At 37.3% G+C, this 24,243-nt stretch overlaps 2 protein-coding genes across 5 annotated transcripts in view; one reads left to right on the top strand and one right to left on the bottom strand.

Annotated features, from left to right (window-relative positions):
- LOC123681047 (telomerase-binding protein EST1A) overlaps positions 1-24,243 on the bottom strand; it is an 83,789-nt gene that overhangs the window by 44,851 nt on the left and 14,695 nt on the right. For all 4 annotated transcript variants that reach the window (XM_045619235.1, XM_045619238.1, XM_045619236.1 and 1 more), the window contains one exon: positions 23,021-23,166. In XM_045619235.1, coding sequence (XP_045475191.1) covers positions 23,021-23,166 — 146 coding nt within the window. The remainder of the gene's footprint in view (positions 1-23,020; positions 23,167-24,243) is intronic.
- Positions 820-1,868, top strand: LOC123681052. The gene has a single exon (XM_045619245.1). The coding sequence runs from the start codon at positions 873-875 to the stop codon at positions 1,719-1,721; it is 849 nt and encodes a 282-aa protein (XP_045475201.1). The 5' UTR covers positions 820-872; the 3' UTR covers positions 1,722-1,868.

Raw genomic sequence — 24,243 nt, 5'->3', positions numbered from 1 at the left:
AAAGTACTTTTGTTGAAGTATAGCATGAATTTGACTGAACTGATGATTCGCTACACAGGGCCGGCGCTAGTAATTTTGGCGTCTGAAGCAAAGAATTTTTCGGTTGAAAAAGCTGAAAACGTTTGACATTTAACAGTCACTAGTTTCAGATGCAAATTCGTAGGAATTTTCCATGAGTTGAATCATCAGCTTCCAGAGAATTCAAAAGGGAAGGTAGTATTGTTTTTCGTCTTTGTGAAATACATAATGATTTCATCCCTCTTTCAATGAGGGTTATAAGGAATTCTGTTTATAATATTTGGGCTGACATATGATATTTATTATATTATATTAGTACAGGTGGTTTGGAGATTTTTATCACAAGGAATGTTGAAAAAAACAGCGGAACGGGATAACCTGATGTTGTTTTTAAGAATCGAATCTTTTCCAATATTCTCACATCTGTGGGTTTTAGATTCACGGAAATATTGGGTAATTTTTTTCGATATTTTTCTTGATTTATCTATGCTTTTGTTTATGCGATAAACATGTAATTTTGCAAGAAGATTCAACTTGTCATTTTACATCCAAAGGCAAATTTTCATCATAAAAAATTCAATATTTCGAACAATGAAAATTTCAGGTAACTAACTTTTTTCGACAGTTTTCCTATTTACGAACGGACAATTGAATCTGATCGCGGATTCGTCATCTGTGAACGTGAAAAATTCAGACATTGTGAAGAAATGATAAACCGATCTGTAACTAGAGCTCAAAAATCAAATAGTCCTATTGCAGGATACGGTTGGAAGATTATTTAATCGTGACAACGCTGTAAAGCAAGTGAGAAGTTATGAAATGTCAGTCGTTCAGTTGAGTGCAAGCTGGTTGAAATGGCTTCGGAAAATGACATTTTCGTTGATTTAAATAGAGAAGATATTGCCAAACTGAAGGAAATATACAGAGGTGTTGAACACGCCCGTGTTGTGCTTCCATTCTTAGATGTTGCCGAAACATGGTTCGGAGGAAGCGAATTGACCATAACCTCACCTGGTGACGCTTGGAAGAAAGACGGATCAATCGTTGCGTTTATGGACTTCGGCGTTGCCGCTATGTTCCTCTTTTCCTTGGATGATACGTTCGAAAGAATCTGTGATGGACTTCTGAAAACCAAAAGAATAGATCCCGGAAAGCCATTTTACTTTCTCAACGTATTGGATAGAAGTATAGACGTTATCCTGGCAGTCATACAGAAAATGGGTAGGAAAATCGAGATCAATAATGAAAATTTTCTCTACACCATGAACATAGACAAAACGAAGTCCTTGAAGGTCGAATGTCCGCCAGAAGTTCACGTGGGAAGGCTGAAGGAAGAGCACGCAGAACAGATCGATAGAGTTTGGCCTCACCGCTTTGAGGGTTCCGTAAATTTGGTGAGAGCATGGTTGTCCAAAAACGTCGGTTTCGGACTGTTTTTGAAAGAAAACGACCAGCTGGTGTCTTGGGTGATGCAGGGCGTTTGGGGACACATGAATTTGCTACAAACTGAAGAGAAATACATGAGGAGGGGATACGCTAACGTTATGCTGATGACGATCACTAAATATTTGGCGGAACAAGGACAAACTCCAATTGCCACGGTGTTAACGAGAAATTCTGTTTCGAACAACCTCTTCAGAAAACAAGGATTTGAGACTAAGGCTAAATCTTACTTCATATTTGTCAGTCAGCGTGTGTTATGAAATATTACACTTTATTATTTACTTTTTTAGAGACTTTTGACTAATTCGGCATCTTTTGATATTTCACTATCTATAAAAACCAATTGTATTGACTCTTGTTATGCAGTATCAAATGTAACAAATGTATTTGTAATAAATACTTCGTTAAACAGATCTATTAGCGCAGTGCTATTTCGCTTCCTACAATGCAATTATCGCTGTAATTTTCGATAATTGCATTCCATTTACATAGAATTTTTGACAGGAGGGAAATATTCGTAAGTAATTGCACAAGTTCATCAAAATTACCGATAATTTTGCATGACAGCGTGTTGTCATAAAAACTGCATGAGTTCATTTTCATTTTTGGAGAAAGAGCCCGACACCGAAGGTGAAGGGCTCTTTCTCCAAAAATGAAAATGACCGAATGCAGTTTTTCAAAGAAAACACGCTGGAATGCGAAATTATCCGGTCATTTTGATGCACGAGTGTAATTCGGGGGAATATTTCCCGACTAAACTGTTACATTACTTGTCAAACTGATTTAGAATGGAATTGCCATAGATTCGAACTGTGTAAGATGCATAGAAACTATGCATCTATGAACAGAACAATTATCGCAGTGCAGTTTCGCTTCCTACAATGCAATTATCGCTGTAATTTTCGATAATTGTTCTCCATATACATAGAATTTTTTACAGGAGGGAAATATTCGCTGTAATTTTCGATGATTGCATTCCATTTACATAGAATTTTTGACAGGAGGGAAATATTCAGTTATATTTTTTCGTTTTGGGGTTGTCTGCACAGACTTCCGATAAATTAGTTTTGCCAAGTTTTAAAAATCGCATCGTAATGTGTCAATTTTCGTTACAGTCACACCAACTGCCAAGATACAATACAAAAGCCACTAGGATGTATAAGCTGAATTTTTTATTGAATTTCGACAATATTTCACAAAACTTGACTGAAATAGAGAAAATATCGTCTAATACTCGTTGCAGAAGGCAATTCCAACACTCATGCATTCGAAAACTAGCTTCTTCGTCGCTCGTTTTCGAATTTCGCATTCGTGTTGGAACAGGAGCCTATTCTGCAACTTCTTCAAGAATATACTATTACGATAATACGATAATACACAAAAAAAAACAATTTCACCGAACTGTAAATGCCTTTATACGTAAAAGGATCCAATGTCAATCGAATCGAACTCTATTCGATATTCTCAACATTACGAGGCCCATAAAGCTTCTTCCTCGACCAAAACACATTTACACTTGACATTACGGTCACTGGCAATCCATCTTTTCACGCAAATGGTATTTTTCACGCTCAATTAAATATACCGCGCGGTTCGTGTGTGGTCCCCAATGGAGTGGACCCGAAAAAAAAACACATTTCCACCGCAGCAAAGAACCGAGTGGCGTAATACATATTTGTGAATGAAAAACAATACGAGGTTTATTACGCAATAGTAGTAGTAGCGTTAGCTTTCTCGGCTTTACACAATAACAGTTATTTTCAATCTTCCTCGTGTCCGTCATAGAACAACGGTTGAATCGGCATTAGCCAGGCTGTGGAAAGGTTCGACACAAAAACATAAACTTATAACGATACCAGCAAAATATTGACGCTCCTATTCAACTACTGGATCCTAGATTTTTCTTATGTTATTTTCATATCCGTCCAAAAACCACAATCGGTTTTTTGGCTACCAATGAAATTGTTATATTTTAAAGAGTTTCTAGTCTAAAATCGTTTTAATGGCAACACTGTGTATTATGGTTTGACTTTGCTCATGTCATCGGTACTCTTGTATCGTGTAGAATAAATTAACTTAAAAATTTCTCTGCAATACGACGGCATCATTTCAGCAACAAGAATTTTGTTCCAGCTGAAAGGTTCGATATGATTACAATGAAAATCTAGAAAAGCACTGACAAGTTTGCTAAATTCTACAGCTGAAGAATACGATAATCAGTTATAATAAAGGGTGTTTTTTTTAGAGCTATAAAACTTTAAATTGCAATAAAACAACGATGGATTATTCGATTGACATGAAGTTCATTTATCCGCAAGATAATCTTGTGGCATTACATTTTAAATATGATTTCTGGCATATGACCGCCACGGCTGGCTCGGATGTAGTCCAATCTGGACGTCCAATTTTCGATGACTTTTTCCAACATTTGTGGCCGTATATCAGCAATTACACGGCGAATGTTGTCTTCCAAATGGTCAAGGGTTTGTGGCTTATCCGCATAGACCAATGACTTAACATAGCCCCACAGAAAGTATCATAGTCTAGCGGTTTTAAATCTCAAGATCTTGAAAGCCAATTCACAGGTCCAAAACGTGAAATTAGGCGGTCACCAAACGTGTCTTTCAATAAATCGATTGTGGCACGAGCTGTGTGACATGTTGCGCCGTCTTGTTGGAACCACAGCTCCTGGACATCATGGTTGTTTAATTCAGGCATGAAAAAATTAGTAATCATGGCTCTATACCGATCACCATTGACTGTAACGTTCTGGACATCATCGTTTTTGAAGAAGTACGGACCAATGATTCCACCAGCCCATAAAGCGCACCAAACAGTCAGTTTTTCTGGATGTAACGGTGTTTCGACATACACTTGAGGATTAGCTTCTCTCCAAATGCGGCAGTTTTGCTTGTTGACGTAGCCATTCAACCAGAAGTGCGCTTCATCGCTAAACAAAATAAAATGGACGTAGTGCGCGATAGGTATTCCGCACAGAACCGTTATTTTCGAAATAAAATTGCACTATTTGCAAGCGTTGTTCAGGCGTGAGTCTGTTCATGATGAATTGCCATACCAAAGTGAGAATAAATCACTTGACAGCTGTTAAATTGGTCGCCATCTCGAACAGTAATGCCAACTTAAAGTTATATACCTCGAAAAAAAACACCCTATATCACAAGAGCATAGACAATATTCGATTATACACCGATTCACGAGCCGTAGTTCGCGAAACTTCACGAGAGCCCAGCTCGAGTGGTGTCGAATTACGTCGAGGGAGGAGATTCAAATAATCGAGATATATTGTCTATGCTCGAGTTGGTATTCGTTACGATTATTTAACGAATAATTTCAATAACTATAACCAAAGCAGTGCACTTTGATAATTCAATGACATTTCACTGAGCTTGACTTCTATTATTTTGGTGAACGTTAAAAATTTTACTGTGGAAATGATCCCAATATTGCAGAAGGCAAAACTCCAAAACGATTATACCACGTAGTCAAGGGTATATCCACTTATCATTACGCCGTAACTATGGAAAATTTTCGGATTCTATTGGTTCATCAAAACAAGTTAAATAAAATTCCGATTAGAATAAATAACAGTATCAAATAATCCAAGAACTAATCATCAAAATTCTTGAATAACAGAAACTTTTTTTGAAAAAAAAGCTAACAAGAATGATATCACCAAAAAAAGAGCATAATGTAGAGCTGTAAAACAAACTGAAATGACATTTCACACGTTTAGAATAAGCAGTAAAGTTATTATATCCATTCTATAATCTAATTATTATGCACAGAGTGAGTTTTGAGTAAGGATTGAGAAAAATATTAAAACACTTTTACTTTAATATACTTTATCAATCAAAATGTTGTTAAACTAGTAAAATAAACAGAAAAAATAAACGAAAATAAACTTGAATTGGGTATTTATTTGCGTTCTCATGATTACTTCAAGAGATAACTATTTATTTGATTCATTGTTAGATAAAAGTAAATGAAGTGGCTATTTAATCTTATTGGATACGTAAAAACAAATATACAATCGTGATATAACGGTCGAAATTCACTCATATCGACTAATACGTGATCAGACAAATTTAATTGTGAAAGATGATGTAGCAACACTCTAGCACTTCTCTATCATTCTCGTAATTCATTCCGACATGTTCTCTCCAATACAGATAGTGAGCACAGCGACCCCTTGGTCCAAACAATGAAGTTCAATGCTAATCGACCTCTGATTGGATCGGATGCCGCGTGAGAAAAATAGCATCGAAAGATATAGGAGAGGTCGCCCATAAAAAAATAAGAAACGATCTTCGTGACACGAGCAATCGGAGATGGGTTTGTTGTTCTTTCGATTTTTCATACACGACATACATAACCGATGTTTGTATGCAGCCTTCGAAGAATTGAATGTAAACGCTAATTTACGTTGAAAATTCTTCGAACAAAGTCAAAATGTGTTTTAAGTGGTTGGGCCCGGAACCTATTGCCTGTCCCTTTACACTCGTATAAAAACAAACAAAAAATCAACACTTTACGTTAATTTAGCACAAAATCATACATATTCACACAACAAAAAACAGTTTGTCTAAGCTTGGTTCACAACGTTTCGGATATGTTAAAATCGATCAGCACCATAGAGTAATAAACATAGATAGAGGAAGCATACGCAATTTTTATATGTCGCCAACATGGTTAGATTGTGATATATTTTCAAATGAACAATTTAATAAATCATTATGAATGTTTATTATATTGAATGAAATATATTTATTTGAGTGATTCCCGATTAAATATGCAAATTTGAATATTTGGAATCCGATATTTTTCCTAATTACCGAATTCATAATAAGCAGAATATTTATTATTTTCTGTATCTACCTGCTGAAATCCAAGGTTTGGCAACTTTTGCTCTCTTAGTGTCATCGGTTGTTTCACGACGTTTAGCGCGCTTGAAGCTTGTTTTCTGATATATTCAGGTATTTATTGCAATATATTTCGAGCTATCAAACGTTGATTCACTATGAGACATAAAAAGTGCGTTTTTTGTGGAGGAACTCGCGAATTGAATGAAATATCCTATCAATGATATGTTTTAATTTTCGCGCGCTTCATGTCAAATTTGATAGTTCATGTTGGAAGCAAAATTTGCTTACTGAAAATGACATATGCTACCTCTAACTATGTTTATTACTCAGAGATCAGCTGGATCCATCTATCAACAAATTAATTATTATGGGTTTCATTCATCATTTTTACAAATTTCCTATTCAAATTCATTCTTCAAAAAGGGTTAAATCACTTCGTTACAGCTACACAAAGTGACAAGAATACCTCGTAGGATAGCTGTAAAGGGTTTCTTTTTTATATCAGCCAAATGATCGCCTCGGCTACGGTTACAGCACTGTAATTTGATTACCTGTGATTCTCAGAAGAACAAAAGTAAATAGCATATCCTTCAGTTATAACACCAACAAATCGATAGATGGTTGTTCATTTATGAGTAAAATAAACGAATTCCCAGATTTGTGTCGAGTAACGTCTAAACAATTTTTTTTTGTCATTCAAATAAACCCCTGCGACGCCTCTGGCGCCCGGCTAATTCATCACCACGTCTCCTTCTTCCGATAAAACACTAAATACTGTAATCGCATCATGCATAGAATCCGATCAATCGAATTGCATTCTTGAATATTGATGAGAATGATACGGCGAGATAAATCATCCGGTGTCACAATATTCCCGAAATCGGTGCCCGCTGCATAAATTGCAATAAATTTGATTAATTACACGGATAATCGAACGTTGAATTCGAATTACGGTATTTTCAGCCGGTCGACAATGAAGGGGCATGCACACGGCTCGGATCCGATGTCGATAAATCAGGACGCTTTTGGTATACGCAGCGAAATCCATTACATTGTTGTTATTGTCTCGATCCGCCTCGAGGGACCAGAACGCTCCGAACTAGATCGGATCACTTTTGCCTCGTAATTTCGATCATTAGGCCGGCCGGCCGGCTGGTCGATCGGACTCCGTTTACTGTTGGTTTTGTGTTTGATCTCGCGTCTCATTGGGAGGGAAATCAATATTATTGTCGGATAAGGGTATTTTTTTCTAAAATTTATTATCGTCTATGAACTTGTCGCATTGAAATAGTTTGAATTGTATATCTTTTGTGGAAAATTATGGAGAATCAACTTATATTCGGACCTGTATACAAGGATTGACAGCTTCTTTCCAGAATAATTGAATATTTCATGAAAAAATTTGGAAGCCAATTATACAAAAGAAAATGAGAAATTCCTTTGGGCCTGTATACGTTTTGTTTTCGAGATACATGGTGTTTATTGTATTTATCTTACTTTTTTGTGATGATTATACCAGTTTATCGAATATTTATTGATCTTAATCGCTACGGATTGAGTAAAGTAGTGCCAAAACTTACAATCGATTTATTCATCTTAGCTCATTAACTGGATCTTTATAATAATTTGGTCTTTCTTGAGGATTATTAGAGAATTGTTTGAAATTTTTCATCGAATACAGCAAATCTGCGAGAAACCAAAAAGTGTAGTACTTGACCAAAGTTTCTTACATTTTTCTAAACTACCAGTGGTGCACCAAATAGAAGTTCTGGAGAAAATAAGCGGGCACATAATCTGATGAAAACTTGGAATATCTATACCAAATTTGAGTTAAATATCTAGTGAAGGAAAGGTGCGATGAGAAAAAACTTGAAAATAATTCAATCTGTATCTCGACAAAAAGCGTTTGCGGGCCCATGTTTATAAGACTTTTCTTTTAATCAGCTCTAAAATCCTTAGAGTTGATTTTAACGATATTTGAGACGCTAAATATTTACATAATATCCGTTTTTCTCTATCAGCTCTACTATTTTAGATCAACTTATCTACCAATGTGGATTTCTTTGAGAGTTCTAAAATTATTATATATTTATTCATGTAACAATGGTTTTATTGTCATTGAATGAGTAAATTCCAGGTAAATCAATGAATAGTGGAACCATTGCTTATCAGGTACCTAAACTGACCCTTTTAATCCCCTAACTCGGGTAAGTAGGAGAAAAAATCCTACTTCCTCCGTTACATATAAAGTTGGACTTGATGAAGCAATTTGTAAAGGCTCTTGATAAGAATGGGTCATGTTTTGCATATATGGGGGTAAAAATGCATCAGTTGAACACAGAAAAACTCAAAGCAGGGATATTTGACGGACCACAAATAAGAAAATTAATTGAGGATCCTGCCTTCAAAAATTCAATGGATCAAGTTGAACGAGAGGCTTGGAAATCATTTGTTGCAATCGTAGAAAATTTTTTGGGCAAACATAAAGCTCAAAACTACATTGAAATGGTTAACAAGATGCTTAATAGTTTCAAATACTAAGGGTGCAATATAAGTATTAAAATACACTATTTACACAGCCACTTAGACCGTTTTCCAGAAAATTTAGGAGACATGAATGAGGAACAAGGTGAAAGATTTCACCAAGATATTGAAGTTATGGAGGACCGCTACCAATGAAGATGGGACATGCACATGATGGCAGATTACTGCTGAAGTTTAAAAAGGAACTGTTTGAAAAAAACATTCAAGAATGTCGTGGAAAAGAAACTTTCGAAGTGTTGAGTGACTATTTGATTTCATCAATGTTTTCTTTGTTTGTAAGTACGACATAAAGTTGTATTTTGTTTAACTAAAATAAAAATTTCGTACCAACTTTTGTTTACTATACTTACGGATTTGAGTTAAAATTATGTACCTAACTTATATTTCTCTAATAAGTATATCTTAAAAAATTTGAGCTCCTAGATAAAAATGAATACGTCATTTGAATTCAGGACATCAAATTGATATAGTAACAGCTCAAAAAACCTTGACACCAAAATTCCCCTGTGAATCCGAGTAATCTGTCATTTTCGTTTGTATCTCCAATTTTGGAACACCCTGTATATATGGCAGTGAAACTTCAACTCGGTCAAATCTGTTGATCCTGAATTAGATTTTTATGTATATATTTGAATATCGTTCTTTGGCTTCTCCGCTAGACTAACAACCTGAAAGTTCACAACAAAGTATCAGCGTTGTGTGTACAACTACGTTGGTCGGAAAACGCATAAAAAGTCCCCAAATGGTCCAGCCTGCGGCAACAAGCGTAAGCTTTCCCTCCGTTTCCCCCTCTCGCCTCGCACCGTCACAGTCGATGCACCTCGGCCTGAACGGATGCCATTGTTGAAATTGGAGGTACCCTCCAGTTTTTCACTTCGTTATCCGTTAATCGATAGACCTGACTAGAAAAAACGGGACGGTTGCGTAAATTTTCACGGTTAATCTAATCTGGGGAATTTCGATTGGTGGACGTTCGACGTCAATTATAGGAGAGCATCTGGGGAATTCTGTTCATGCAATCCGTTTTTCTCTATCAGCTCTACTTTTTTAGATACAGCAACTCATCTACCGATGTGAGTTTCATTCGGTATATTCATTGGTATGAGCTCTAAAATTTTTATAAGGGGGGTTTTTTTAGAGCTATAGAACTTTAAATTGCAATAAAACAACGATGGATTATTCGATTGACATGAAGTTCATTTATCCGCAAGATAATCTTGTGGCATTACATTTTAAATATGATTTCTGGCATATGACCGCCACGGCTGGCTCGGATGTAGTCCAATCTGGACGTCCAATTTTCGATGACTTTTTCCAACATTTGTGGCCGTATATCAGCAATTACACGGCGAATGTTGTCTTCCAAATGGTCAAGGGTTTGTGGCTTATCCGCATAGACCAATGACTTTACATAGCCCCACAGAAAGTAGTCTAGCGGTGTTAAATCACAAGATCTTGGAGGCCAATTCACAGGTCCAAAACGTGAAATTAGGCGGTCACCAAACGTGTCTTTCAATAAATCGATTGTGGCACGAGCTGTGTGACATGTTGCGCCTTCTTGATGGAACCACAGCTCCTGGACATCATGGTTGTTCAATTCAGGAATGAAAAAGTTAGTAATCATGGCTCTATACCAATCACCATTGACTGTAACGTTCTGGCCATCATCGTTTTTGAAGAAGTACGGACCAATGATTCCACCAGCCCATAAAGCGTACCAAACAGTCAGTTTTTCTGGATGTAACGGTGTTTCGACATACACTTGAGGATTAGCTCCAATCCAAATGCGGCAGTTTTGTTTGTTAACGTAGCCATTCAACCAGAAGTGCGCTTCATCGCTAAACAAAATAAAATGGACGTAGTGCGCGATACGTATTCCGCACAGAACCATTATTTTCGAACTAAAATTGCACTATTTGCAAGCGTTGTTACGCGTGAGTCTATTCATGATAAATCGCCAAACCAAACTGAGAATAAATCACTTGACAGCTGTTGAATCGGTCGCCATCTTGAACAGTAATGCCAACTTAAAGTTATATACCTTGAAAAAAAACACCCGTTAGAATAATTTCTAGGCAAACATAAAGCTCAAAACTATGTTGAAATGGTTAACAAGATGCTCAATAGTTTCAGATCCTTAGGGTGCAATATGACTATTAAAATACACTATTTACACAGCCATTTAGACCGTTCTTCAGAGAATTTAAGAGACATGAGTGAAAAACAAGGTGAAAGATTCCACCAAGATATTAAAGTTATGGAGGACTGCTACCAAGGAAGATGGGACATGCACATGATGGCAGATTACTGCTGGAGTCTGAAAAGGGACATTCAAGAATGTGGGAAATCTCTCGGATTCAGATAAAACATAAAAAAATAAGATGACAAGTTCCCATCATTTATTTTCCTAGAGGCCCTCCCTACGGAGATACGGCCTCCTAATGACGTCACTGGAAATCCATTTTAGTGGAATACATTTCAAACTATATGATTGATATAATTTAAAGAAAATTTTATATGATGAACAGGAGTAATCTTATGTCTGGTATTGACTGCTTCCTGATGCTAATTGTTAGCACCATATAAATGACTTCCTGGATGTCGTATTTGAACCTTCGGTACCAATAAGAACCACTGATCACTAAGCTCAAGTCCCATTTCGCTTCAAAGCAGATCAAATGGCATTCCAGATCACCAATAACTTTCGGTAGAAGTTGAGAGTAAATCGTAAATACCTCTTGGGTGGACATAATAAGGACATTCAACACGGAAGATAACACCGAATTTCCATTCCACGAACTTGACTTCTTCATATTTTAACAGCTCCACGTCTTATCGGTTATTAAAGGTAATAGCCCCCACAAAAGTATATTGCAGACAAACATCCAACGCACAAGCCTCTCTCTGATAATAGCTCTAACATCTTCCTTTCTATTAATGTCCCTCGATGTAAGTACCTCGTTAAACGTATTTCCGCATTGGCAGGACTGGAGAGTTCTGAATGCTACTCCTTTTCCCCGGAGCCTCACTTATTGTCCGTTTTCACTCCGGCCTGCAATAAACATTCGACAGTTTCGTTTGTTTCTCCGACAATGAGTATTCATCATGATAGTTATTGATGGCATCTTTAGAACGAAGAGCAAACAGTGAAGTTGAACCAATCTGGCATCACCGGGAGGAGACTGTGCTCGGACAGTTATCCTGCACCTGTACAGATGGAGACGCTCTTGCGATGATGATGATGATGAACGCCTTTATTGACGGGAATCTTCGTATTAAGTTTTCAGAATACAATCAGGTAACATATCACTCAATAAGTCACGGACCTAGCCTAACATAGTCGCCTCCAAGAGTGATGGATGCATCTACGAAAACGCTCCTCTGAATTTTCAATACTTTTTCTGTTTCTTCTCTTTCGAAAGAGGCTTCAACTTTGATAACCACACTTTCATTAGAGTCAAATTTCTTTCCTTGGATTGAGCAAAGCAACTAAATATGAGAGATTTGGAAAGGGTTGAGCAAATCAGCAAAGAAACTAGAATAGAGTATCAACAAAAAGTAGTTGAGAATGATTTTAGAGCCAGAAAAATGCCAGGTTCCACTGTGTACCAGAAGAAGGAAAGAAAAACAAAAAACCGAAAGACATAAGAGAAACACTCTGGAGGAATCTTCCTGGGTTGGATCATTTCAAAAAGTTTCTTCGAAACTCTAACACTGCGAGATCCAAGAAGTATTTGGATCTTAGCAAGAATTTACTACACCTCCTCGCTGGATTCCTCACAGGGCATTGCTGCCTTAGGAAACACCTCATGAGAATGGGTCAAGAAGAAAATGACGAGTGAAGATTCTGTGGGGAGGAGAAAGAAACTCCAGATCACCTGGTGACGGAATGTATCGCTATCACTAGCCAACGCAAAATCTGCTTGGGACAAGAAACCTGTAGAAGTGAGGAAATGGCCTCCTTGAAGCCATCCCAGATACTGGAGAACTCTGGAACTGGAAGGCGAGCTGTAGATCACGTTATGGCAAGAATAGCTCTGATGGGTGACACAATAGATTATTAGGTCGCAGTTATACGTTACCTCCTCAATTAAATCTAATCTAATCATTGAGGAGTCTACTGGGTGTTCAAAGTGAGAAGATTCATTGATGACGTTAATATCGGACTTATTCTCTGTATTCCTTTTTGTTTTCATTAGGTATCAAACTTAATTATCTCCGAAAAAGTTCTGCCAAATGAGATAATAAAAAGTAGAGAAATTGAAATCTCAGGGAAGAACTCCTTATATGTTGATTGTAGGGATTCACAGCTTGACCTTATATTTAAGCTACTTGGTTTGAGCTTGACTTGAAATCAATTCAAGTGCAAGTCAAGTAGTAGTTTTTCAATGTCGAGTCAAGTATTTATTTATTAAGTACTTGACTTAACATTGAAAAACTACTGTTGACTAGAACTTGCGTTGATTTCAAGTCAAGCTCAAGCCAAATAGCTTGAATATTAATCAAGCCTTGAATCCCTAGTTGTTTGCGTCAGGATATTTAAGAATATAAAGAGCTTATGAGCGTTCACTTCCTTTTTTCAATCATATATATTTATAGAATGAGTCTGTCCAAACAGTTCTAGCCAAATCTACTAAAATAATATTAGATATTCATAAGCCTCACTTGACCGTCATCGAAAATAGCTACCTTTAAAAAGCTGGGTCATCATAACTCCCTTTATCAGTTTTATGATCCACATCGTATTTTAGTCGTAGGAAATTAACTCATTATCCATCGGTAAAAAAAAAAGTTAAATAATATAATAAACGTCTTTATCTCATAGCAATCCAGCAATATGCAAGTTTGAAACAATGAGCATGAAGGAGTACGAGAAGAGCTCGAGGTGATAGGTAATATGGAAAAACAAATTTCGTAACTAATTGAAACAATAGTTGGCCCAAATGAGGCAGTATCTTCTCGAGTCCATTAACAAACAATTGATCGGGTCCAGTGAATCATAACGGCACTGTAAAATACGTGATCTCAAACGATGTAGTTACACTCACACACACGTTTGGAATCATGCCCAAAAATGGACGAGTTGAACTTGGTGAGATTTTATGGGAACAATAATAGTATCGTTCGAGATTTAGAACCATCGGTTGCAATGTTGGTCTCCAACATGGTTTTTTTATATGCGAGGATGTGATATTAGAAGATATCGGAATGTAAAACAGTTCCCAACATCAATTATAATAAATTATTAGAAACTTCAACTTCCTAGAACTCAGTGGTAAACATCCATACTTAAGAATTTCTTAAGACTTCGTTGCCATGGTAATATTATTACTGAATATTTCAGTGAAAGTCTAAAACTTGGACAAAAATAAGCGTTCGATAAAAGAAATGTAGAAAATGAAGAATTTTATAACAATATTATTATTTATATTATTGAACTGATGACATGATTCCATTAGTAATGGGAAACTGTACCAAATTACAACCAAATCGGTTGCAAAAAATTTATGATATTTTATAAATACCGTTTTTTTTTTCATTTCAAGAAATATATATACTGATGATCCCTAATAAGGGTGAAACCGCTATATCGCTATTCTCCCTCGATGACATGCATTCTCCTTCGGTTACTTTCGATTATGATTCCTACGTAATGGCGTGTAGACCTTCTGTCTGACAATGGTTATGTTGATGGCATTTCACTGATACATTAACCAGATAAATAATTAATATCGTATGATATTATTACACTATTGGAAATTGTACTTCTTTTTCTTTTCATCATTCATTTCCAAATATACGTTTCATTTATTATTTGCGTCTTTTAGTCTTCTTTGAAATTATGATAGATGGTTTCAGTAATAATCCTAATTTTTTTCACAAATTACCTGCTGTATCCGATGGAAATAATCGGTCCTGTTGAACAAGAATTATATATTTTGATTTCTCCGAAACCAGCCCGTGATTCATCCAGCAGTCGACGAGATCGCAAAACCACGGTTATCCCCATGGTTCTTTCTCCGAATCCGAGGGCTATCATGGCGAACACCCGAGCCAATTTTTTTTTTATTTCCATCGGGCGGGTGTTGCCTGAATCTGGTTTCCAGAAAAATACGGTCGTTGCTCGGAAGCGTTTCCGCGAATCTGCGCCGAGTTGTTTTGATCGAAATATGCCTTTCGAAATATTTTACCGTTCCTTAATTATACACCTCGCTCCTCGCTACTTACGGCGTAAGTTGTAATCCCTGTAAATTACGTATTAACGCACGGACGGTGATTGTGGGGATTGGAAATGACTTTTTTTAAGTGCCGCTACCGTATTCCTTGAGAGAAATCCATAAATCGTCTGTATTGGTTTATTATTTTCCTTATTGTGACCATGGACCATTTTTCAGAGCTCGTTTCCCGAACAGAGAGCTTTTATATTTCGTCATGACGTCTGTAATTTTCGAATCTTGAGCCAAATTAGATGTCTATTTGGATTCATTGCCGGTATGCACAAAACTAATTATTAGGCCAATTGGAAAAATCCCGGCCTGATGCACAGATGGCGGTGCTAGTATTAAATCCATATGATTTTTAGTTAATTTGTCAGATATTGCGTTGTGGGTGTAGCTACTTTTGTTATTTGAAAAAGATGGAAAAAAAAGGATTTCGTGTGCTGATGAAATATTGCTTTTTGAAGGGAAAAAATACAGTTGAAGCTAAATCTTGGCTTGATGAAGAGTTTCGGGTGTCTGTACCAGGAAAATCAACCATCATTGATTGGTGCGCTAAGTTTAAACGAGGTGGAATGAGCACCGAAGACGGCGAACGCAGTGGACGCCCAAAAGAGGCTGTCACCGACGAAAAAATCAAAAAAGTTCACAAAATAATTTTGAATGACCGTAAAGTAAAATTGATCGAGATAGCAGACATTGTGAAGATATCATCTGATCGTGTACATCATATAATTCACGAGTATGTGTACATGAGAAAGCTGTGTGCAAAATGGGTGCCTTGCGAGCTCACAATCCATCAAAAGCAACAACGTGTTAATGATTCTGAACAATGTTTGAAGCTGTTTAAGTGCAATAAACCTGAATTTTTGCGTCGATATGTGACAATGGATGAAACATGGCTCCATCATTTCGCTGCGGAGTCCAATCGACAGTCAGCTAAGTGGACTGCACACGATGAACCGAATCCAAAGCGAGGAAAAACACAACAGTCAGCTGGCAAGGTTAAGGCACCAGTATTCTGGTATGCGCAAGGTATAATATTCATTGATTACCTCCAAATGGGGCAGACAATCAACAGCGATTATTATATAGCGTTTTGATCGTTTAAAGGCTGAAATCTTTAAAAAACAGCCCCATTTGGAGAAAAATAAGGTGCTGTTTCATCGAGACAATGCGCCGTGTCACAAACCAATAAAAACAATAGCAAAATTGCATGAATTCGGCTTCGAATTGCTTCAGCATCCACCGTATTCGCCAGATCTGGCCCCCGGCGACTTTTTCCTGTTTGCAGACCTCAAAAGAATGCCCGCTGGAAACAAATTTAGCGTCAATGAATCGCCGAAACTGAGGCCTATTTTGAATCGAATTTTGAAAAAGAAATGTGTTTTACTATGGTAGACTGGGGACTTTTCAATTGGCCTGTCACGCGCCGAGAATGCTCAAAAGTGAAATTCCCGGGATTTTCATATCTCGCATTATATTGCAGATTATCAGATCAATGTTTTCCTTCAAACGTCTGAGATTCTACAGCCAAGTGACAGAACGTGTGATTTCCGCTGGACTGTTTTTTTTTTTTTGTTGCATATCATTGATTCGATGATGATTAAAAAATACTCTTATTTCAACTGTAAATTATGTAGGTAGAACCACCGTCTTAATGAATACGTCTTTTTCCAGCATCGTTAGCGATATTTAAATTTCGTCACCTACCACAGACCGTATGCACATTAGGTAGGTACCTACAGATCGAAAAACTCCAAGGAATGCGGAAGAAAAACAAAACAACGGACTTCAAATTTCGTGAGAGCAAATGGTAATGTGGCAATTAACGCAGCTACGGGCACGAGAGATAAACTTGCATTACTTTCAATTAATTAGACGTTTCCTACTAACTATACTATCTCACTAATCTGATGGGCGAAGCCACTGTTGCCAGATGAAAGTGCATAAAAATAATTATGTGCATCTGCAGTAATTACTACAATAACATCACTACAATAACCTGAGGACATGTAAATTACGATTATACTTAGTCTTGAGGACATGAATTTCTTTAGAAATTATCGCTGGAACTAAAGTATCTTTCAAAGTCATCAAAAACTTTGCAGTTCAGAAAAAATTCTATTATACGAGTAGTAAGGATTCACGGCTTGGCTTGATATTTAAGCTACTTGACTCAAGCTCAAGCTCTAGTAGCTTGAGTGTTGGGTTTACGTCACAACGTTACATTGAGTTCTAAGATAGTGGATTTTTATGGACTCAAGGGTTTTGTCTAAAAGGCAGATCAAGTGTTAATGCCCTTTATTTCTAAAACTAACAAGTATATATGTAGGATCCAGTTATTGTTCCCTGTAAATAATTTCGATGGTCAACCGGATGCTTGGAGACCTATTAGTTTCTTCTAGTGTCGAGGGCATGACAGTTTCGATTTTACAGGGAACGAATTGTTATTGTACATATAATGTAAAAAGGATGTGTTATTCTTCAAGGTGTCGAAGATATGTCATGGAGTTGTAAATCTTGAAGAGATTTACTGGAGGGTTGTGAAACTTCGAAGACAATACGATCGTACCAGATGTGTCGCATCTGTGTATCAGGTTCTAGTCCTTCGGGAATATTCGATTTCCAGGAATCCGCGAAGATCTTTGTGGGCAGTACGACAAAGCTCTCATTGGACTAGGGGATGGTACTTTCCCTAAGGGTGTGGTCAAGCCGAGAGAAGGGAGGTCGATATTCGAGACAGGGTAACTTCCAATCGGCAGAGAGCACAGTTAAAATTAAGCCGAAGACGGGTACAGTTCAAGGCAAGTCTAAGACGAGTCAAGTTCGGTCGGTCAACTTAAGACGTAAGACGAAAAGAGGGTTCGCGGACTAGATCAAGACGAGTCGCGAACAAGTTAAAGACGAGACGACCGAAAACTTGAATTAACGACGAAGACGTTTCGAGTAATCAACAAACGAGTTAAAGACGAAATTCAGTACCGTAGTGAGAAATTTGTAATTAAGACGTAATTAGGATCTTCTCAATACTGAGTTTGTACTGTATAAGTGTGGCTTTGTAAATAGATGTAAATAATTGAAAAGAGTTCAATTATTACAAATCCGACAAAGTAACGAAGAAGAAGACGAAAGGCCAGGTAATCGAATCATACCTCTAGACGATCGATTCACCAAGCCTACATATATAACATAGGTCTAGTGACGTCATGACCAACGTAAATATGATGACAATCGTTTTATGTTATATATACTTGTTAGTTTTAGAAAAAAGGGCATTAACGCATGATCTGCCTTTTAGTCACAACCCTTGAGTCCATAAAAATCCACTATCTTAGAACTCAAGGTAACGTTGTGACGTAAACCCAACATTGGTCCTTCGAGCCGGATTACAACCAACATTGGTCCTTCGAGCCTAACACAAAACCTACCAACGACACTGCTCCCCAGAACTACAAGTCATTGGATTTACGACCCATTGGCAATATTACCAGGGACTTTGAAACTTCACCACTGCAACCCAGAACTACCCAACATTGGCCCTTCGAGCCGGAAATTGGAGGTACACCGTGTATACATTGAAGTTTGAGGAAGGGTAAGAAAATACATTTTTCCTACAACTGCTATGAAAAGTAGCGTATTCTTCATAGCTTACTCAATTTCAAAAATATGTATTGTTCATACTGTGGGAAATATTATTTCTCACGACACTTTGCCCACACCTCGCTTGGTAGACCAATGAAATTGGGCTTTTGAGTCGTTTCTATGGAAACGCAATAAATTAGCACATACTGTCAACGAAGGCCATTTAGATTTGAATCAAGTCCACTACTTGAATTATTAAAATGTGTGCAGTTGTAGGAAAAGTATATTGTGCAACATGTGGAGAAAGTCCTTTTCTCGCTCGTGTGTTTGCAGCACTCGCCTTTCAGGCTCGTGCCACAAACTTCCACACTCGCGATAAAAGTCGGACTTTCCCCACTTGTTGCACAATATACCATTAAGCTTTTATTAGGAGGTTATTAGCAAGGTGATTTTCACTTGGTGTACTAGTTAGTTATAAGGGCTTCACGGCTTGGCTTGATATTCAAGCTTCTTGACTCAAGCTCAAGTAGCTTGAGCTTGACTTGAAATCAACTCAATACCAAGTCAAGTAGTAGTTTTTCAATGTTAAGTCAAGTGCTCAATAAATAAATACTTGACTTCTCACTAAGATCCAGATACTTCCTGGATATTGTAAAGTCAACTTTCGAAGAAACTTTTTGGAGTGATCCAAACCAGAAAGATTCCGCCAGAGTTCTTCTCTTTCGGTTACTTCGGTTAGGTGTTATAATAAACACAAATAGCCTTATTTGATACTCTGTGTTCCGCTAGATCCACGAGTTGATTTTACGAAAACAAAGTTCCGATTGAGACGTAAAATCGTCTTGTGTTCGTTTTTACAGCGTCGATTGCAGCATTGCCAATTGTGGGCATACCAACGAAAGTACATATTCATCTTTCTACCACCCGATAACAGCGTTCTCAAGCATAACGTTCAGCGGAGTGCCACTTACATCCCATAAACACACGATCGCTGCTTTATTTTCTTCTATTTATCATGCGTTAATTCACCGTGTTTAGCGTACGTTTTTTTCCCCTCTCGGTTCACCGTCTAATTTCCATGATTATTGGTAGAGGAAAACGCGGTGCTGAATAGATTAACGGTATGCGTTCTCGACTTTCGCGTGTTGCTAAGAGAATATATCTTGGTTGCAGTGGGAAAAAACCAATAGTCTTATTTACATAATAATGGAACGAAAGTAGGGATTTATTTCGAGTTTCATACATGACCACGGTTTATTGTTTCGGTCTCAGGCTACAATGTGTACATTTCTGCGTGTTTTATTTTCGCCTAACAGCTTGACGTCGATGGTTGGCAGGTTTTGGTTGATAGTGGTTCGGGCTGAAAATATTGTTATTAGTATTTCCCGAATACCATCAGCGAACCTTCCCAGTGACGGGATGATAAAGAATATTAGCATCGAAAAATAGTTATTTATAATACAAGTGCAGAAGGCATTCATATTCTTCCACGAGTTCAAAATTCAAAAACGAGCCACGAAGTGGCGAGTTTTTGAAAGAACGAGTGGTAGAATGAGCATTCTGTACGAGTATTATACATTATTTTCTCTAATTCTTTGCATTTTTATTGAAATCAATGAAATATTTCCATAAATATCATTTAGTGATTTTTGCATTGAAGAATGTTGGTTGGCAGAACTGATTTCTTTAAGGCAAATTGATGAATTAACAGATAAAGCCGTGGCGGAAAGTTCGGAGTACCAACATATAATAATAAAATATAACCATGAAAACTGTGCGTTTCTGATATATTCTCGCACGATTTTGTTCTGCAAAATGTGGAAGAATGAACGGAATAACCACAGAATTAGAGAAACATTCATTACGATACTAAGTAGAAAAAAGGATTGGGAAGGAGTCCACAATTTCAGTTCATAAAAATAATATCATCAAATGGTATACAGATGGTTCCAAAACCACGACGGGGACTGGTATTCGGGGCTGGTACCAAATGCTCAATATCGCTAGGCCACTGTCTTTCCGGCCCGGTCCACCATTGTACACAATGAAAAAGTAATCGCCGAAACTTAGGACTATTTTGAAGCGAAAGACTAATCGTACTACAAAAATGGTATCGAAAAGTTGGAAGATCGCTATAATTGCTGTATCGCCCTCGAAGGCAACTATGTTGAATAATAAAATAGAATTTTGTCGAAAAAATGTGTTTTACTATTTATTTACTACTCCTAAACTATTTGTAGCCATAAGTGTCACTTATGCGAGGCGGGATGAATATTCTGCGAACAATTCCACCGATTTCCTAAGAACGTTTTTGCGCCCATAATGCGTTCTATAAACACGTGGTGCTAATTACACTCAACGACCTGCCTCGAGAGAAAAACCTTTAACACCTCCATTCATCTATACGTACTTTTTTTTCTTTGTTCCCGCTACAAACAACGTAACGGACTTGGTAGGGGTATTAGGCGAAATTATTAGGTCCCTTCCGTAAACTGAAATTGAAATTAACTCAATAATTGTTGTATAATTACGGGTTCTAGTCGGACGCCGGTTAATTTATTACCCGCGTTAGCTATCAATTTCCGAAGATAATTTTTCATGGTTCTCAGCGATTTCGACGCAATGCGTTGACGACCACGGCTAAAGGTTCGTACACACTAGACGTTTCTTTTCTGGAATTTCCCAAGTAGGATCGGATACATCTAATAAAATAACAACATTTGTATTTGTTCAGTAAGCATTTAAATGATCTATTATTGAGAAATTGACGAATGATAATCAAATGAATATAACAGGTCAATTGAAAAGTCCCCGGTCTACCATAGTAAAACACATTCATTAGACAAAATTCTATTTTATTATTCAACATAGTTGCCTTCGAGGGCAATACAGCGATTATAGCGATCTTCCAACTTTTCTATTCCATTTTTGTAGTACGATTTGTCTTTCGCTTCATAATAGGCCTCAGTTTCGGCGATTACTTCTTCATTGGCGCTAAATTTCTTTTCAGCGAGCATTCTTTTGAGGCCTGAGAACAGGAAAAAGTCACTGTGGGCCAGATCTGGCGAATTCGCTGGATGCAGAAGCAATTCGAAGCCCAATTCATGCAATTTTGCCATTGTTTTCATTGATTTGTGACACGGAGCAATGTCTTGATGAAACAGCACCTTTTTTTTCTTCAAATGGGGCCGTTTTTTAACGATTTCATCCTTTAAACGATCCAATAACGCTATATAATAAATGCTGTTGATGGTCTGGCTCATTTGGAGGTAATCAATAAATATTATACCTTGCGCATCCCAGAATACTATTGCCATAACCTTGCCAGCTGACTCTTGTGTTTTTCCTCGCTTTGGATTCGGTTCATCGTGTGCAGTCCACACTTTAGACTTTTATCCTTGGGGCCACGTGAAAGAAAAAGTATATGCCAATACTCCATAATCGATTCAATATCTTACAATATGGAATTCGTGAAGTTCTGGGATACTATTAAAAATTGTGACTGCATTAAAAGTGGCAGTCTCTGAAACATGGCTGATCTGAATCTAGTCAACATTTATCTACTTTCATGTCTAACAGGAACATCAACCCAAAATATTAATTAATAATCCATATAGAGTCTGAGATGAGGCAAGTACCATACAAACGAATACTGCCATCTGACACTTGATTACTATCAAGCCTAAACCACCAAAGGTCATTAATTTTTGTGAGACCCTATAGTCCAAATACAAACCTACAGCACGAATTTTGAATTTTTTTAAGTCTGTATTCTGAAACAGAATCAAAAAAAGGGTAGTAAAGTGTGAGACCGTGATGCAACTACAAGACCAGGGTCTTGCAAAGGTACTTGCGAGAATGATTGTTTAAAACATGTTGACTCGGGTATAGGTATCGAAGAGCATGATATAACTTCTTTCTTCACAATTAAAGATAAGAGTTCGATAGACCTCAATATGCAATCGAATATTATACCTATCACTTATACAGTTTTACAGTTGCAAAATGTAATTGAAACACCTTCAACTTAAAGGATCAGCCTTATTTTAGACGAAATAAACGCTCAATTTCAAATTATGTTCATGCGAGTGTAGAATCAGTATGGATAAATCGTCTTTTACCATGTTGACTTGCTTCATGAATGCTGAGGTAAAAAAGCATATTTGGACATCATCTGCATAACAAATGCCACTACCTTTTACATATCCGTCACATAAATGAAAAAAACAATGATCCATATAGGCTAATCAACCTACAAATACGGCGTCCTAGAGAAAGAAATGGAAACTTTCCAATAGCATCCGTTTTTGGCTACACCCTAAAACTTACCTTTGAGTTGGTTGCTCTCTATAGCGAACATATTGAGCGCCAGGAGCTGAAGCAGCCTGTTAGTCGGCAACGGCAGAGGCGAGTGTTGCAGCAAGGCCCTGAACTCCTTCAGCATCTGCAAGGCGGCGTCTTGAAAACTGTCCATCCTGCAACAAAATAAGAGTGCGCGTGAGAATAACGCATAATTGCCCAGGTTAGACATTAAAGCCGAGAAGTATTCAAACAATGACCCCCTCGCAATATTTACAACTTCTCGAAATACGTGTGCAAGATAATTTACAGCGTAGTGGAATTGTGGTGGATAAACCGTTCCTTCGGAGTTTCCTAGAAGAATGCAGTAAAGAAGTCTAAAACCCGGAGTTTTCATTAGGATTGCTACATTGTTCCGGCTGATAATACGAAATCGTTCGCGCGAAGCTTACAAACGAACGTATTCGCGTTTACGATTTAACAAGCGATTAGCGCTAATGATTACACACCTCTATGACTACGACACTCACGCGTAGTGTGAATGGAATAAAATGTATGGGTCTCGACAGGTGGAAATGTTACTTTCTGGAAGTGAGAACCTTTGGGATTAGAATACGAACACTGGCTCATACAACGATGTAAACATTGGATTTTAGTGACGGCTCGCCGCTAGTAGCGTGGTGAGATATTTTTAATTGCATCGGTCGGCGAGCGAAGATTGTTCGAGTCAGTTTCATAATTTTCCTTTCTGGACTTGCAGGTTGTTAACATCTAGCCTGAGTTACTTTAACAATAAACTCCGCAAGTTTTTTATCACTATCACGAACGAATGTTGAGAGATTTTTGTTTATGGGGATTAATCACTAGAAATTTGTTTCCGAACGTTGGAAGGAGGTAGAAAATAGCTACTCTTTTGATATAGATCTCACCAGGAGATTCTGTCGACTGACATTTGTTTCTGTTGATGGAGACTTCCAATACTCCCCATGACGAATGTTGCTACGGAATTTGGTGGGAATATATACTAACTGACAAAGAAATTGCAACATCCAGAAAGAGCTATTTGAATTTCAAATTTTTTTTTGTGAAACATAGATAGTATAGCAAGGAGTAAATGATTTAAATTTGGAGAAAGAAAGGAAGGTTTTACTATTTGTTTTAATAAATAAGTAAATAATGTGTTTGTCTACCGCGATTATCTCTACACTCCCTAACACGTCTCGGCATTGATGAAATAAGATGGTCTATTTATT

This window comes from Harmonia axyridis, chromosome 5 (assembly GCF_914767665.1).
Source record: "Harmonia axyridis chromosome 5, icHarAxyr1.1, whole genome shotgun sequence".
Taxonomy (NCBI): domain Eukaryota; kingdom Metazoa; phylum Arthropoda; class Insecta; order Coleoptera; family Coccinellidae; genus Harmonia; species Harmonia axyridis.
Note: the sequence above shows the minus strand (reverse complement) of the source record. Positions and strands in the feature narration are given on the sequence as shown.

Excerpts from the sequence above, each read along its gene's own strand:
- LOC123681052 (XM_045619245.1), top strand. The coding sequence starts at position 873 with ATGGCTTCGGAAAATGACATTTTCGTTGATTTAAATAGAGAAGATATT.